The sequence below is a fragment of the Triplophysa rosa genome, linkage group LG23 (genome assembly GCF_024868665.1).
Source record: "Triplophysa rosa linkage group LG23, Trosa_1v2, whole genome shotgun sequence".
In the NCBI taxonomy this organism is placed as follows: domain Eukaryota; kingdom Metazoa; phylum Chordata; class Actinopteri; order Cypriniformes; family Nemacheilidae; genus Triplophysa; species Triplophysa rosa.
The window spans coordinates 13,330,586-13,345,254 of record NC_079912.1 but is presented as its reverse complement, the minus strand read 5'-3'; the positions used below and the strand labels follow the sequence as shown (position 1 = coordinate 13,345,254).

Genomic DNA, 14,669 nt, shown 5'->3' with positions numbered 1-14,669 from the left:
AAAGATTCTGTCATCATTTATTCAGAACCAAACAGTTCTTGGCCACCATTGACTACCATAGTAGGAAAAATTACAATGGTAGTCAATAGTGCCCCAGAACTCTTTGCTTTCTTACATTCTTCAAAATATCTTATTTTGTGTTCAACAGAACAAAGACAGTAGTAGGAAAATGTTAAATCTATACAATAGCTCTGAATGAATTATATTTAACCCTATGCTTTTGTAGTTTGAACAACCACTTTTTCAAAGACTGAAAGGTTCCATAATAATTTGGTTCAACCCGCTAGTATTTAGTGACAATCCGGGGATCTGTAATTGGGGTTCATTTGCGGAATAAGATCATTTGAGGTGTTCAAAGTGACATACATTGTTCGCAACCCCTGCGGACAGACACTTATTACGATTAATGCCATAACAAGTCTTCTGATCCCATTTTAAACACGATGTGACATCTGTCAGAGCCAATCTGGCTGCTCGCACGCACATAGGTGTAAAGGCCCCATTTGTAAGGCTTAAGTCATATAAAACAATGCAAAATCACTTCATGTCATTCAAGTCACATAATATGAAGAAAAATGTAGAAATTATTCAAATCGCCCGATATTGAAACTAGATTATGTTGATTTAAGACAACTGTTTCAAACCAGCCGAGAGCAAGAAATATCAATTTCATGAGACTTTCATGAAACAACCTGTAAACTTCACGCAAACATACCCCTCAGAACGTTCTGCTCCAAGAAAATCATTTAGTGTACGGAAACATAAGACAGACATCTAATAATAAACAGTGTTCATGTCAGGTGACACAGCGCATAAATCTCTTATGACAGTCGGCGTCTGCTGAAAGTGCGACACAAGGACAAGCCGTGTTTACATTCTGAAGAGTACAGTAGAGCAGTGACGGAGGATGGTAAACGCTCACTGCATACTTACTAAAGTCACTATCTGCTGAGTAACCCTAATGTGTAACCAAAGCCAGTGGCCTAGTTAGAGGTGGGCGTTACAAAGTCAGACGACATCATCAATGCCATGACACAGGTGTGAATGTTCTGTAGGGCAACACAAATGCACTGGAAGTTCTAGGAACGTGACCGTACATAATGGGTGGAACGTGGTGGGAAAAATATTAAACTTGGGAGCAGGAGAAGGCAATGAATTAAGCCGTGTGTGTGTGCATCATGATAACTTAAGCAACAATGCTGGATAACTAAAAGTAGCACTGCAACTACTTAAAAGAGTTGTTAATGGGCTCTATGCATGCGTGACTTCCGCGTTTCACGTTCAGAACCCTCGGCAGTTTCCGGCTGGGGAGACTAAAATAAATGCTGTTCTACCGTATTTGAATGTTATAACTAAATGTTAATTTATGAAAGTATCATTTCTAATACTGTAGAACAGCACTTCTATATACCACTGCTGTGTGCCGCAATGTACAGCATCTGCTAAATTTAACTATGTTCTCATTTTTCCATTTCTCTCTGCTTTAAGTTTCCCAACCGGAAATTGGCAAGGGTTCTGAACATGAAACGCGGAAGTCACGCAAAAACCAGACCTGCCTGAAACGCCTCGTGTAACCACCCCACCACAAATCTACGTCAGTTCGTGGTATGATTTGACTAAGACCGGCCAAATATATACTCAAGTAAGGTGGGCGTACCTGTCAGTACAATTGCTTTGGAACCTGATGTTCCAAATATGGTAAGAGGCTTCACATTTCCGTCACACGCTTGCAGTATTCGACCAATCACTACGCACTGGTTAACTGGCCAATCATAGCTCGGTTCACCTCGGTTTTCAGAGCGATGAGCTTTGTAAAAAAAATCTGCGCGTTTCAGAGAGGCGGGGCAAAGAGGAGATACAAACATGCACGGTATGTGGAAAATACATCGTTTTTGAACCTTAAATGGTGTATACACATTGCATTACATCTAAAACCAACGATAATATTTGTTTTAGCCGTGTCATATGACCCCTTTAAGTTTACTTTTTAGCAATTTTGTTTTGTAATTTTATTATTTATACATTTTTTATGTTGCCATTTAAGATAAATGTATTTTATTTTTAGATTTTTTTTAATTTATTTTCAGTTTATAATTTTAGTTATGCTTGTTTCAGTTTATTACTAAGGCAAAATTTTAGTTCAAGTTGTTCAAATAATATTTACATTATTTTATATTTATATTTCATTTTATTTCAATTAATTATTGTAAATAATTAAGTAAATAATTATAAATAATAAATACATTATTTTATTTAACTATAATAAGCTTGACGCAGACATCTGCAAGGCTTTTTACACTGTTTGTGAAATACACAAAATAAAAAAAAGAATACAAAATTAAATTTTACAAAATTAAATAATGTTAGCGTATGGTGATGTTGTTCATTAGACTTTCACTCGCGTATAAATTATAGCGTTTTCTACTAAAGTGCAATGTAATTTATTATGTTTCAATTTGTTTAGTGCAGCAATCCAAAACTGAGATCCATAAATAATGCTCTAAATGCACAAAGAAAAAAGCCTTAGATTTAGAGACCACAGTCAAGTCAAAATCTCTCTCCTCTTTACACACACACACACACACACACACACACACACACACACTGCAGCTGTTATGCCCTTCTAAATTTAACAGAAGCAGGAAGAAAGAGCTGATGTGTTTGCACCAGGCGGCCTTATACTGTGAAGACAATATAACACAGACTCCATCCATTTCGCAGTATTCATCAATTACGCCCGCAAATAAAAACACTCACCCACTAGGGAGTCGTCAGGGCTTTATGATCAACTATCTCTGATCCGGAAAGTGGATCAGCCGGAAAAGTAATAATGCAGACGCTTAGTTATTACAGTGTCTGAGTTTAAAGTTGAAAAACTGCTGGAGCATTATTACTTCATTCTTCATTGGCAAAAAACTCAAATACAGGCACACATTCAAACAAATAAACAGAAATTCTGAGACATCACCAATCAACTCAAATCTGACCCTTTCAATTCACTTCACTCTATGAGCACCACACTTACAAAATCGCCGGCCCATAAAGCAGTCAGAGAAACACTTTGAACCCCATTTTATTAATAAATTGCTACTTAAGAGGAAATAGAATGGTGCTGATGGGGGTCAGGTCTGTTGTTCAAATGGATAGAAAGATTATTCAGTAAAAGGGTTAGTGTTTAGGGACCGTTACGATGTTAATCAAGAGATGCCACATCATAAGCATTTCTAATAAAAAAGTCATCACCAACTAAGAAACCATCTGTGTTTATGTACATGTACAGTGTTGGCTAAACTTGTCCTCACAAATATAGTAAAACATGTCGAAAACTGACTTGCAGAACATCCCTGGCACAAAAAAAGGCAGACACTGAGAAGAAGCAAATATTAAACTGTACATCAAAATTTCAAATTTCACTTGTCTTTTCTTGCCCCAAGAGCTTTTCACAAATTGTTAAGGGATTTGAAATAATTTAAAGAGGGAAATACCAGAAAAATGGGCTGCTATATCTAATCAATTAATTTACTAGAACTACATTATTTTATATGAGCACATAAAGAAAAATTAAAAGAAAATTAAGGTCATTTCACAATACAAAAAAAGCTATTGCAAACACTTTTAACTAATCCGTTTAATATTTTTTAAATGTATATAAAAGCTAAAGAAGCCTTTGTAAACCCTAAAAGCTCTCAAGCGAGTCATCTTTATCTCCTTTACTGCACAGAGAGTTCAGGTGATGTGAGCAGTGATCAATACATTGACTTTAAGGCTGTAGCTTATATACTGTATAATGGCCGGCTCTTTATTCCAAAGAGGGTGTGTTGATGTTCACTGATGCAGTCTCACCCTTCACAACAACCTCACCCTATCTCTTTATTAGCCCTGGGCTGCTCTTTAACCACTTGGGGGTTACATTAGGTCGGGAGCCCCAGACTGAGGGTCCGTCATTGCCCCACTTACTCACCAAGCTGTATGTACAAAAAAGAATTCTGTCAAAATCAATCATAGAGCAAAGCAGCTTTGCTTTGTTCAAGTCACTATGCATACTTTCACGGTTGCCATGGTTTATGACTTAACACTTCGATAATAGCGTGATGCTGAATATAATCAAAACAAGGAGATTATCTAAGACTGATGTCACCTTAAGAGGTAGAAGCTTGGAACAAGCATCACAAATCAATCTAAAACAACACAAACATGACCCATAATGGATTTGTACTGATCAGTGTGTTCAATAAAAGGAGATTAAAGACATGAAGATCACGTGAATATGTATTATTTCCCTTTGTCTTGTTTTGCACAAGGATTATATATTATTATTAGATCTACGTAATATCTCCATCAACATTCCACAAAGGAGGCGTAAAGAAAACACTGTAAACCCCAAAATATGGGACTGGGTGTTAAAACTAATATAATCTAAATACCAATTTATCAACATTAAACACGTAGGAAAAGAAGAAACGTATATTAAAGAATGCCCCATACTCCTCTATAACACAAATGTAATGACACACAAATAAAGATAAAATTCTTACCAAGGTAGAGAGATGCATTCTCCTTTTTCACATTATCATCCAGATACGTCGGTCCCAGTGTGTAGATGGGAGTTGAACCCATGCCCACCAGGATCTGGGCGCAGATAAACAGGGCCACGTAAACGGAATGATCGTTGCCCTCTTGGTCCCGCGGACAGGACGACACATCCATGGAGTCCCTTCTACTTCCGTTGCCATTCAGGCACAGGCCCTCGTTCCCCATGGAGGAGTTGACCTCCTGGATTTGATAGGGCGGTGAGATGAAGTGCGGAAGGGAGAACAGAGCCGCTCCCACTGAAATGAACACCCCGCCGACCGCCAGCCAGCGGGGTCTCTGTCCACGTCCCCCGAAATAACTGATGAAGACCACCACAAGCAGACTCCCGATGTCAAAACAGCTAACCAGCAGTCCAGACTCAGAGCTTCTAAGACTGTATCTCTTCTCTATGGTGGTGATGACACTACTTAGATACCCCGAAACCATCAACGACTGGATGAACGTCAAGTAACACATACAGAATAAGAAACACCTAGAGTCGGAAAAAATCACCCTGATATATTTCCTAACAGGAAAACGAAGGAATCTAACAAACGAAAAGCCTACTTTTTTGCCACCTGTTCGATTGGTCTCAGTTCTCAAAGAGCTACTAAGCCCCACCGTGCTGGACACAGAGGGGGAGAAGTCAGTTCTCGTAGGTGAAACCAAGTCACAAGAGTCTGTTTTGGGATGCAGATCATTGAATACAGAATATTGGTCAGTGTGTAATGGAGTCTGCGTCGTGCTGACCAGCCTCGGTTCCAACGTCTCTTGAATAATGGGACAGCCGCCGTTGAGAGCCGGCAAACTTCTGGTTTTGTAGTAACCATCTGAATCTCTGTAAGGACCCTGGAGTTCACAGACCTCAAGGGATTCTGATATGTCACTCTTTGTCTCGTTATTATAAGACAGAGTCATTTTGGCCGAATGGTATGCTTGCGGTGAATGCAAGTATGAGTATTTAATAATAAATTAAAAAGTTGACTGTTGGACTAGATATTAGACATCATTGGCAAAAAAGACACGCAAAGACACTCCAAGCATATCACTATATAGCTATCACTAAACTATGTCTTTCTATTCGTTCTTCATGTAAAAAGTGTCATGGTCACATCGCAAAGATAAGATAAAGTCTACCTGTTGTAGCTGCCTATTGTTTATTTTCCACCTTATTTGTAAGTGTTATTTATGATATAAATATGCGAGTCATTTTAGACAGGATGGATTGAACTCGTGGTGCTGAAATGACGCTTTGTTGCAGGTATCAGATGATATTCGAAGTATCAGCTGCGCAGAATCCTGAAGCTGAAGACAATGACAACATAAAAACAAATTGTATTGTTTGCGTTTTGTTTACCAACACTCCAACGATCAATATAAACAGCGTTAGAAATGCTGTCATTTGTTTTGAAGTCACGCTGCTGTACATCAGTGGTCCTGTCAGACAAAGAATACCGAGAAACGCGCGAGCGACCACTGACAAAAAACTGTTAAAAGCAATAAAATGGTGTCAATCCGGCGCGATAGTTTATTCATATATTACAAATAGTTTCTGGCATATCGTTAACGAAGGCACGACTTTATACATGAGGATAATTCACAAAATCCTAAAATAAGTCTAAACACTGATCTATGCATATGAAATAAATTGTACAGGTCGATTCTTAGAGTTACTGTAACTCACAATACATATAAATGACTATAGATCGGAATATAGAATAAGAGGATGGATAGTGTACTTACAGGGGCAGATAGAGACAGAGGTAGTGAGTTGTTGTCCTCGACACGTACAGCGAGTGAATGAGATTGCGGATTTGATGAAGGGGGTGACGGAGCGCTCCCCAGTGCATATTGGGATATGTAGTTGTCGCAATTTCTTTAATGCATTTGTGTTGCACGACAAAGCAGGATAAATAAAGTCTTACTTGAGATAAAGACTTTTGAACTTTATTGCAGGCTGTTGCGTACGTCCACTAATGAATAATGAATCTTGCTCGGATATATAATGATAGACTGTCAAATGTATGGACTGCAAAGATACGACAATGTTGTCTCAAGTAAACCCAAACGTATAAAATGTGAATATAAAGAAACCTTAACAACATAGCAACGCAGGAAAAGGTATGTGCAATTTTGTGTGTAACAATTGTCAATTCAGTAAAAGCTTGTCCGTGGTCCAGTTACACAGTGACCCCCTTACAGTGACAGTGTTGTGTTTGATCTGATTCAGAAACAACGTACATTGATTTCTTACAGTAAACATTATTTGTTTATTTGTGATAAAAAAAACGCTTTAAAACTTAAAATATGCCTACTTTTAAGAAGTTTAGTTTAAAACAAAACTAGTCTCTCAACTTTGACCCCTGTGTTCGGTTTAAATTGAGTGCATTACTACTAATTTGTAAGGGACCCTTCCAGGAATAATGTATTTTTTGTTTATCCCGAGTCCCGTCTAGGCCTGGTCTTTTCCATTATGGTCAGCAAATCACCGCTTCAAACTTTTATCCATCCTCACGAAGCAGCGCAAGAGAACAGACAAGAGAAAGAACAACAGCGACACCTGGTGGTCAGATAGCTCATCGCCACCCGAAATTATACACCACTGTTACTAGTCATAAACTACAATTTTGTCATATCATTAATTATAGTGTATTTTTATAAGCACATACAGTATACATTTGTTGATGCAGATCGAATTATGTTATTTTGCTTAGTTCCTTTCGGTTATCTAAAAAAATAGGGACAATTAAGGACAGGGTTTATAGTCCCTGAATAAAATGAATGTTCATATGCCCGGTTTCACAGACAAGGCTTAAGGCTAGTCCCAGACTAAAATGAATGTTTGAACTGTCTTACCTGAAAATAACTTGCCCTGTCATATCTTAATATATCAGCGCCATTGTTTTGTCTCAAGATGCATATCAGTAATGTTTTTATCTAAGGCATTATTTTATCTAAGGAATTACATTTCCTAATTTAACAAAGGTATAGTCCTGGTTTAAGCGAAGCCCTGTCTGTGAAACCGGGCCTAAGTGTCTTCACTAAAAATAACTTATTTATTAAAAAAAACGTATTTATATGTTTTAAGATATGCCTAAGGAAATTAAAATAAAAAAACTACCAACATGTCGTAATTTAATAAGACAATAGTTTCCTCCTAGGAAACTGTCCATTAAAATTGCCCTTTTCAATAGTTGTTTTGTCTGTCCCCTTTTTGATTCCTTCTTTACAAAATAAAAATAAAATTATACGTCAGAGTTAAACATTGGGGGAAACAACGCATCCTAATTAAAAACACTGGAGACCGAAGTCCTGTTTACAGATGATAGTTAATACAAGCCAAGGTAGCGTGCTGCCCTCTAGCGGCTACTTGACAAAACCCCGACAATAAAATATTGTGAACAGGCAGACTCTTTGTGGCTTTTCAGTGCCCTCTTGGGTGCAATATTCAGTCTTTCTCCATCTAATATTTTATTTTTTGCTACGATTTAAGTTACGAATTAGTTTAAATTAGTCACAATTTGAGTGAAAATTTGTACATGAAAAGAATATTATAATCGTACAAATCACTAAATCCAATTTTAAGGTTTTTTATGTTTAACAGCCGCACAAGGAAGGCGAGACAAACAATTTGCAGATTTTTATTTAAAACGGCTTCATGGCTTTCCAGAAGCCAGAATTGATCCAACACCATTGGTTAAAAAGAATGTAATTCGAAAATTTGGCAGGTCACATTATATTTAAACTATTTTACTTCAAAAATAAATTTGGACACACTTTAATTCTAAATACAGAATGGTCAGGCACAGAGTGACAGGAAACTTGAACAAATGCCCATCTCACATTCATCATAAACTAAACAAGCTCTTTTACAATTACATTTTTTGTGAGTTAGTTGAAGTAAAATGTTAAAGGTGGTCTCTTCCATCTTAAGGCTTATGATAAAAGCACTTGCGGTGAACACCCTTCTTTCATTATATGCAGCTGAACTATCAAACATTTTAATGTGTTGCAAAAAAAATCATTTCACCAACCAGTTTAACCATTAAACCCACAATTCAAAGTGTAAACAAGCAGTGTTCAAGCAGTGTTTTATAATGTAAACAACAGTGTACTAAACCAAATAAGCTGTAAACGAGAACAATAACCATTACATACTCATTACAAAAGTGAAAGGCAACTGTTAAGATAGAAAAAGGGACAACATGTTGTGATATTTTAAAGGCCTAAAATATCTTCCGTCAAAGTATCCATGTGAAATTGTTTTTGTATACATGAAACATTGGGATACACTGAGGTTATGAAATGTGTAAAAGTGCATCATATCTTGGGGAAACAATCTGCATGTGGTAAAATTCAAGACTAAACGCAATGGTTTCACCATTTTAACCAGTTTTTTAATAAAATATATTAAAACCTTAACTTCAATGGTGTTTTACCACTCGGAAAGTTAAAACACACCCAACATTTAAGATGCATCCGATACCTAGAATTTTTTTATATATATAATTTTTTTACAAAATACATAACACTGTTTTCTAATAAATGGAAGCACCTGTATAAAATAAAATAATTCATTAGATGATTCATACAGGAGAGCAGTCCATGACCTGTGGGGTTAGTGTCTCGGAGTTATTTCGCTTCACAGCGCATGGCAGCAGTCTTTTCTCAAAGGTTGGGCCCAAAGCGCTACCTTCTGAGTCCTGAAGGTCCCCGGGCTTGTGGGTCAAAGCTCTGACGCTTTTGTTCCACTTCTCTTGCGGCGTGTCAGGTTGGAGGGGAGTCGTCGCCCCATTGTTCTCTAGAGGTTTGGCTGACTGCGGGGCAAGTGGAAGGTATCCTTGAGCCTGAAAAATGTCCTCTTCCTCCTCTTGCTGGTGATCTGGTGCTTGGAGATCCAGCTGACCCTGCAGGACTTTCGAGCTGCGCAACAGGAAGTCATGGTGGGTTTCCAGCTCGGTGACACCATTTCCACTAAATGTCATACCATCATCATCCAGCACATTTTCCAGCTGTTGAACCCAGGATGCTCCTCTCTGAAGACCATTCAGTTTGGTTGGATGCCGCTCTGGGAGATCATTGAGAGACTTTTGAAGCATTTTTAGAGTCAGGCTTTGGGGACTTGTGGTGACAGGGCTCGGAGTGACCACACGGGGCCATTCCTCTTGGAAAGGGATTCCAGCGCCGCTGGCCTCTTCCAGGACCCCGGAGCCCAGCTCAGCCAGGGGGTCAAGCTTATCGGTTTGGTTGAGTTTCTTTAAATTTCTCAGCAGTGCAAACATACTATCTACATCCTTCCAAAAGTTCGTCCAGTCTTCCAGGCTAGGACTGTAGTTGTGTCTGTATTCATACAGACTTTCCTGTACACTGTACAAATCTTCCAGTCCTTGCCAGGCGACGTCCTCTGTGAAATTGGGCAGCTTAAGCTTTGTGTCCGTCCCAGGCTGGCTGTGTTCTGGAGAAAAGACGAGAAAAAAATGATTTAGGTCTGACAAAAGCATTTGTTTGGAAGGTGTCTACGTCATGCAAATACGCCTGGTCTTAGTTGCTTTGAATTGGTGCCCCACACACCACTGCAACATAAGCCCTAGACCAACAGAAAGCTTTTAACTTCAATGCAGAAAAGAAGCGTGAATGGCAAGTAAACAAATATTCTGTGCATCCAAACAGAACACCCAAATCCAATGCAATAGGGGGGTGCATGAAAAACTGAAAATCTAAGCCATGAGGATCAAAGATAAAACGTCCAACAATGTTTAGAAAGAATGGAAAATCCAGGCAACCCGGAACCAAGAATTCAGCAACTCATGAACAAGACAGGGTGGGCAAGAGGTGGAAAACAAAAATCTGCAAAACAAAAGCGTGTTTAAGGAGAGCGAGAGACAGAAGCTTGGATGGAATGAGAGTACCCAGAGCGGGTCAGGCAGTAGCTGATGATCTGTGCATTCCTGCTGCACTGAACCAGAACTGCCGCTCGGCTCGGGGTTTGCGGATATTTGCTGCGCGGTGTGGAGAGCTACTTAAGAGCGGAATGAGGACAGAAACAGGTTCATATAGTCTCAAAGACTCACAGGAATGAAAAGCTTGGCCTCCTCAACTTTGACCATTTTCGATGATGCTGTTGCCTGGTAAGCAGGTAAAGCCAAAAACAGAGATGTCAAAACGGGCGTGAGTCAGAAAAACATCATTAGAAAGTCTGATCTACTGAAGCGGTGGAATCAATGATGTTCTGTGTATTGAGATGTGTATGAGATGCTGTAAATGCTACATCTGAACTGAAGTGGGCCACTGCAAATCATTTACCAAAATTGCAAGTACAGATGTTTTTACTAAATGATTTATACAAGATATCAATTAAAAACGATTGGAATGTTATTGTTTTACATGTGTAATTTTATTTCATTTTTTAAAAATTGGAACCTAAAAATGAATAAGCATGGCACAACAAATAAAGTCAAGTCTGAATTAAACGCATCGTTCATTTTTTTAAATACTGTGATTTAAAAATGCACCTGAATTCATGTTAGCTCAACCCAACATGCAACCACACACTTAGCTCAATGACACAAATGGCGTATTAGTGGATACAAGCTGCCCATGCAGTTATTTCAAAAGCACGAGGGATTTAAAAAGTATGGATACCTGTGTTGATCAAAGCTTCCTCCATCTTTACTCCCTGATCAGGAAAATAAAAGCAATTCAATGTTATACGTCGATCGTGATGACCACGAAAAATAACAGAAACATTCACATTGCAGTTCTTCATGCATAACCCGTAGCTCCTGAGGAGAAGTACTTTTAGATTATAGATATGATGAAGAAATGTGATGAAAGATGGAGAAACTGAGATGAATGTGTTTCTGTAGGACAATCCTGGTGGTCCTGTTCAAATGAAGAAGCATTTGTCAGATGGTAAGGAAGTGTAGTGTTAAGAATGGAATGAACGTGACATGACGGCAATTACAGTCAGGAATAACATGTTATGTTATTCATGCACACTAATAGCTATTATCATGCATGTTTTCAATAGTGTGTTGCATTACTAAGTGCTAAGAACTAGTTATTCTTTCCAATCCCACCGTGGATGCTAGGATGTGCGTGCATTCTTAAAAAAACGTTCACTCAAAATAAAAATAAATCCGGTATTGGTTACTCGCCCAAACCTGTATGACATTCTTTGATTTTCTTGAATAAAACGATTTAGCAGAATGTGGACATTATACTTTTTTAAAACTTAGGACAGCATAAATGCAACCCATCTGTTCGTGTTCAATAGATGAAACAAAAAACCTTCAAGGTTCAATAAATGATGACAAAAATGTCATTTTTGGGTGAACTATCCATATAGATTATGCTTCCATTTTTTTACAATGACAGTTAATTATTTATGTTTCCATAACACATGATCTGGCCACATTGTTCAATTTTAGTCTTTCAACTCAGTTATGACAACTTGTATAAAAATGAAAATATTCAATAACGCAGCTGTTATGATTGGTTTCTAGGATTACTCTTTGTGCAATTGTGATGTCATCAGGATGAGTCAATCTCTCCACACAGGAAATTATAAACAGATTTCAGAACAGTGAAAAGATCAATCTCATAAACTGCCAAACATCCCAGTACTGAGAACAGAGATTGACATTCCCACCAGAAAATGTCATTTCCCAACCACAGTTGGACTGTCAAACAATATAAGAAAAAAGCCAAAAAGGACTGTGTCAGTATATATCTTTATAATTTTAGTTGTTGAAAATAATTTACACAGAAAACACATTTTCACATATACAAATAACACTATACATCTTTCTTGATATACAGTAATACTTTGAAGCGATATTCTACACTGATGTCCACTAAGAACGACGAAAAATACAAAAGAATGAGAGGACGTGATTGTTAAACTGCTGGAATCAGAGCACAGTACCCTGGTGAGGGAATAAAATGGAAAATATCAATGAAAAATACAGATGAGAAGATCCAAGTACAAACTTCGTGAGCAGTCCGTCATTCACCATTACAGATCACGCCACACAGCATCACGTGATTTACCCCATTCATGCATCATGCCAAGATCAGACCACAAAACATGCTAGACAATCATCCAGCACTTCTCACACACTACAGGTATGAAATTCAACTGCATTTTTGGAGACTTGGAACTAAATCTTGACTTAAAAAATGGTTTCTCCTCAGATTGAAATCTATTCAAAGATCTGCAAGAAAGCACACAATTGATGCTAGCATGTTTGTAGCATTTCCACATTTCACACTCAAAGAAGCAAGGACGGGAGATCTACCTGTATCTTGGCCCTTAGGTCTGGGGTTACACTGCTTGTGACCCTGACAGCTTCTCATTTCCATCAGCTGTTGATGTAGTCGACTCAAGACATCCCTCTCAACAGTATATACCGCGTTGGTTAACTGCAAAAACATGCAATCCGCTTGTGAGTTAATGCAGGTTGTAATGTAAATATGAATTCATTAAATGCGATACTAAATTTAATTATAATAAATGATATAGTAATTGTATAATAACCAAATAATAAACGTATAAACCAACAATAAGCCAAATAATAAAAAAACAAATAATTATATATATAACTATAATAACAAAAGAATACAATTGTTTTATAATTATAAACTCACTGATTGTGTTTAACAAAGGAGTTTTAAAATGCAACTAAAACCACACTGCACATCCTCACCTGGTAAGGGTCATTATTTAGGTCGAAGTACTCCAGGAACCCAGTTGCAAATTCGCAGAAGAGCGTGTTGTGAGTGTCATTGATAGTTCTCAGACACCAGTAAGTGTTGTTGTTGGAGCTTGTGCAGGCACAAAAGCTGCCCACTACAGAAACGAGAAATCATTTTATTCCAAACAGCAAAAGTAGATGAAGTCCACAACAATAATGAGGTAGTTTCCTTACAGTTCCAGAAGGGGGCGGTCTGCCAATGGTCATTATTATGCGTGAAGCAGGTGAGGCCAGGAAGACTGCAGTCATCACCCTTCTTCTGCCTCTTCCGCTCCTTCCTCTCTTTCTTCCTGCGGCGGATCTCATTGTAGAGTTGAGCCTTGTTGTCCACTTCCTGCATGGCCTCTCTGTGGCACAAATGAAGGAAACATTAGATCCCGGGTGAAAGAGAACTCCATCCCCAGGTGGATTATACAATGAGATGGGAGGAGGGCACCAGGCAATGCACACACGGATGGAGTCAGAGGTCATGAGAAGATGGAACTGATCCCCTTTCCCGTTTTCAGACTTCACATCGTTGCTGCAGACCACAGTGTTTCATTTTTATGTACATGTACGGCTGCAATCGTAAATAATCCATACAAGCATGCAGAATTCACACATGTAGATACAACAGGAACAAATGTGCTTTCTACTGAATGACTTCTACTAATTTCTCCTCTAAACTAACTGTGTGTTAGAGACACCAAACGCAAATAGATGGGCAATTCCATGCAAATGTCAACCTAACTATGAAAAAGTTTTATCCAAGTTTTTAAAGCATTTTTTCTGCTTCCAGAATTCCATAAGTGATCCTTATAAATAGGCATAATATGAATATCATATTAAAATATACTAACCATTTCTGTTCTATTAAGAGCCATCTCTGCTCCATTTGTTGGGTATTATTGTTTCTGGTTTGTCAATTTTAATTCCCCAAAATCCTACAAAGTATGTGCTAGCTAAATAATGACGGCGTCCTTTTCTGTCACATAACGCATGTTTATTGCCCTTTTTAATACCGAAAACACGTGTATGGACTGATATTTTTCAGATGTCTAGACTCTATCAACAGGGGTTTAGTAAAATAAAAGATGCTGTTAATAAATCCATTCTCTGAAAGTTTACATTTCAGGTTTTGACCGCAAATGTCACATCCATAATGCTGGAATTGCCCAGATGTTAAATCCACTACCGAGGACACACATGCGGAGTTGCGGACAAGGTTCAGGACACACACACAAACACACAAATCACTCACTTAAAGGGATGGAGGTGGTCATTCCTATTCTTCAATCGCTCAGGTTTGTTTTTCTGCTCTCTCACTTTGCTATAATAGCTGGTTATAATGAGGAGAGAACA

At 38.2% G+C, this 14,669-nt stretch overlaps 2 protein-coding genes across 5 annotated transcripts in view; both read right to left on the bottom strand.

Annotated features, from left to right (window-relative positions):
- LOC130546845 (solute carrier organic anion transporter family member 5A1) overlaps positions 1 to 6,369 on the bottom strand; it is a 39,253-nt gene extending 32,884 nt beyond the window's left edge. Inside the window, exons 1-2 of the mRNA XM_057322339.1 lie at positions 6,316 to 6,369; positions 4,536 to 5,877 (exon numbers count right to left, since the gene is read on the bottom strand). Coding sequence (XP_057178322.1) covers positions 4,536 to 5,490 — 955 coding nt within the window. The 5' untranslated portion in view covers positions 5,491 to 5,877; positions 6,316 to 6,369. The remainder of the gene's footprint in view (positions 1 to 4,535; positions 5,878 to 6,315) is intronic.
- A 1,841-nt stretch (positions 6,370 to 8,210) lies between these two features.
- sulf1 (sulfatase 1) overlaps positions 8,211 to 14,669 on the bottom strand; it is an 87,746-nt gene continuing 81,287 nt past the window's right edge. For all 4 annotated transcript variants that reach the window (XM_057323140.1, XM_057323139.1, XM_057323138.1 and 1 more), the window contains exons 15-19: positions 14,569 to 14,646; positions 13,503 to 13,675; positions 13,281 to 13,423; positions 12,873 to 12,996; positions 8,211 to 10,027 (exon numbers count right to left, since the gene is read on the bottom strand). In XM_057323140.1, the coding sequence (XP_057179123.1) occupies positions 9,159 to 10,027; positions 12,873 to 12,996; positions 13,281 to 13,423; positions 13,503 to 13,675; positions 14,569 to 14,646 (1,387 nt within the window). In that variant the 3' untranslated portion in view covers positions 8,211 to 9,158. The remainder of the gene's footprint in view (positions 10,028 to 12,872; positions 12,997 to 13,280; positions 13,424 to 13,502; positions 13,676 to 14,568; positions 14,647 to 14,669) is intronic.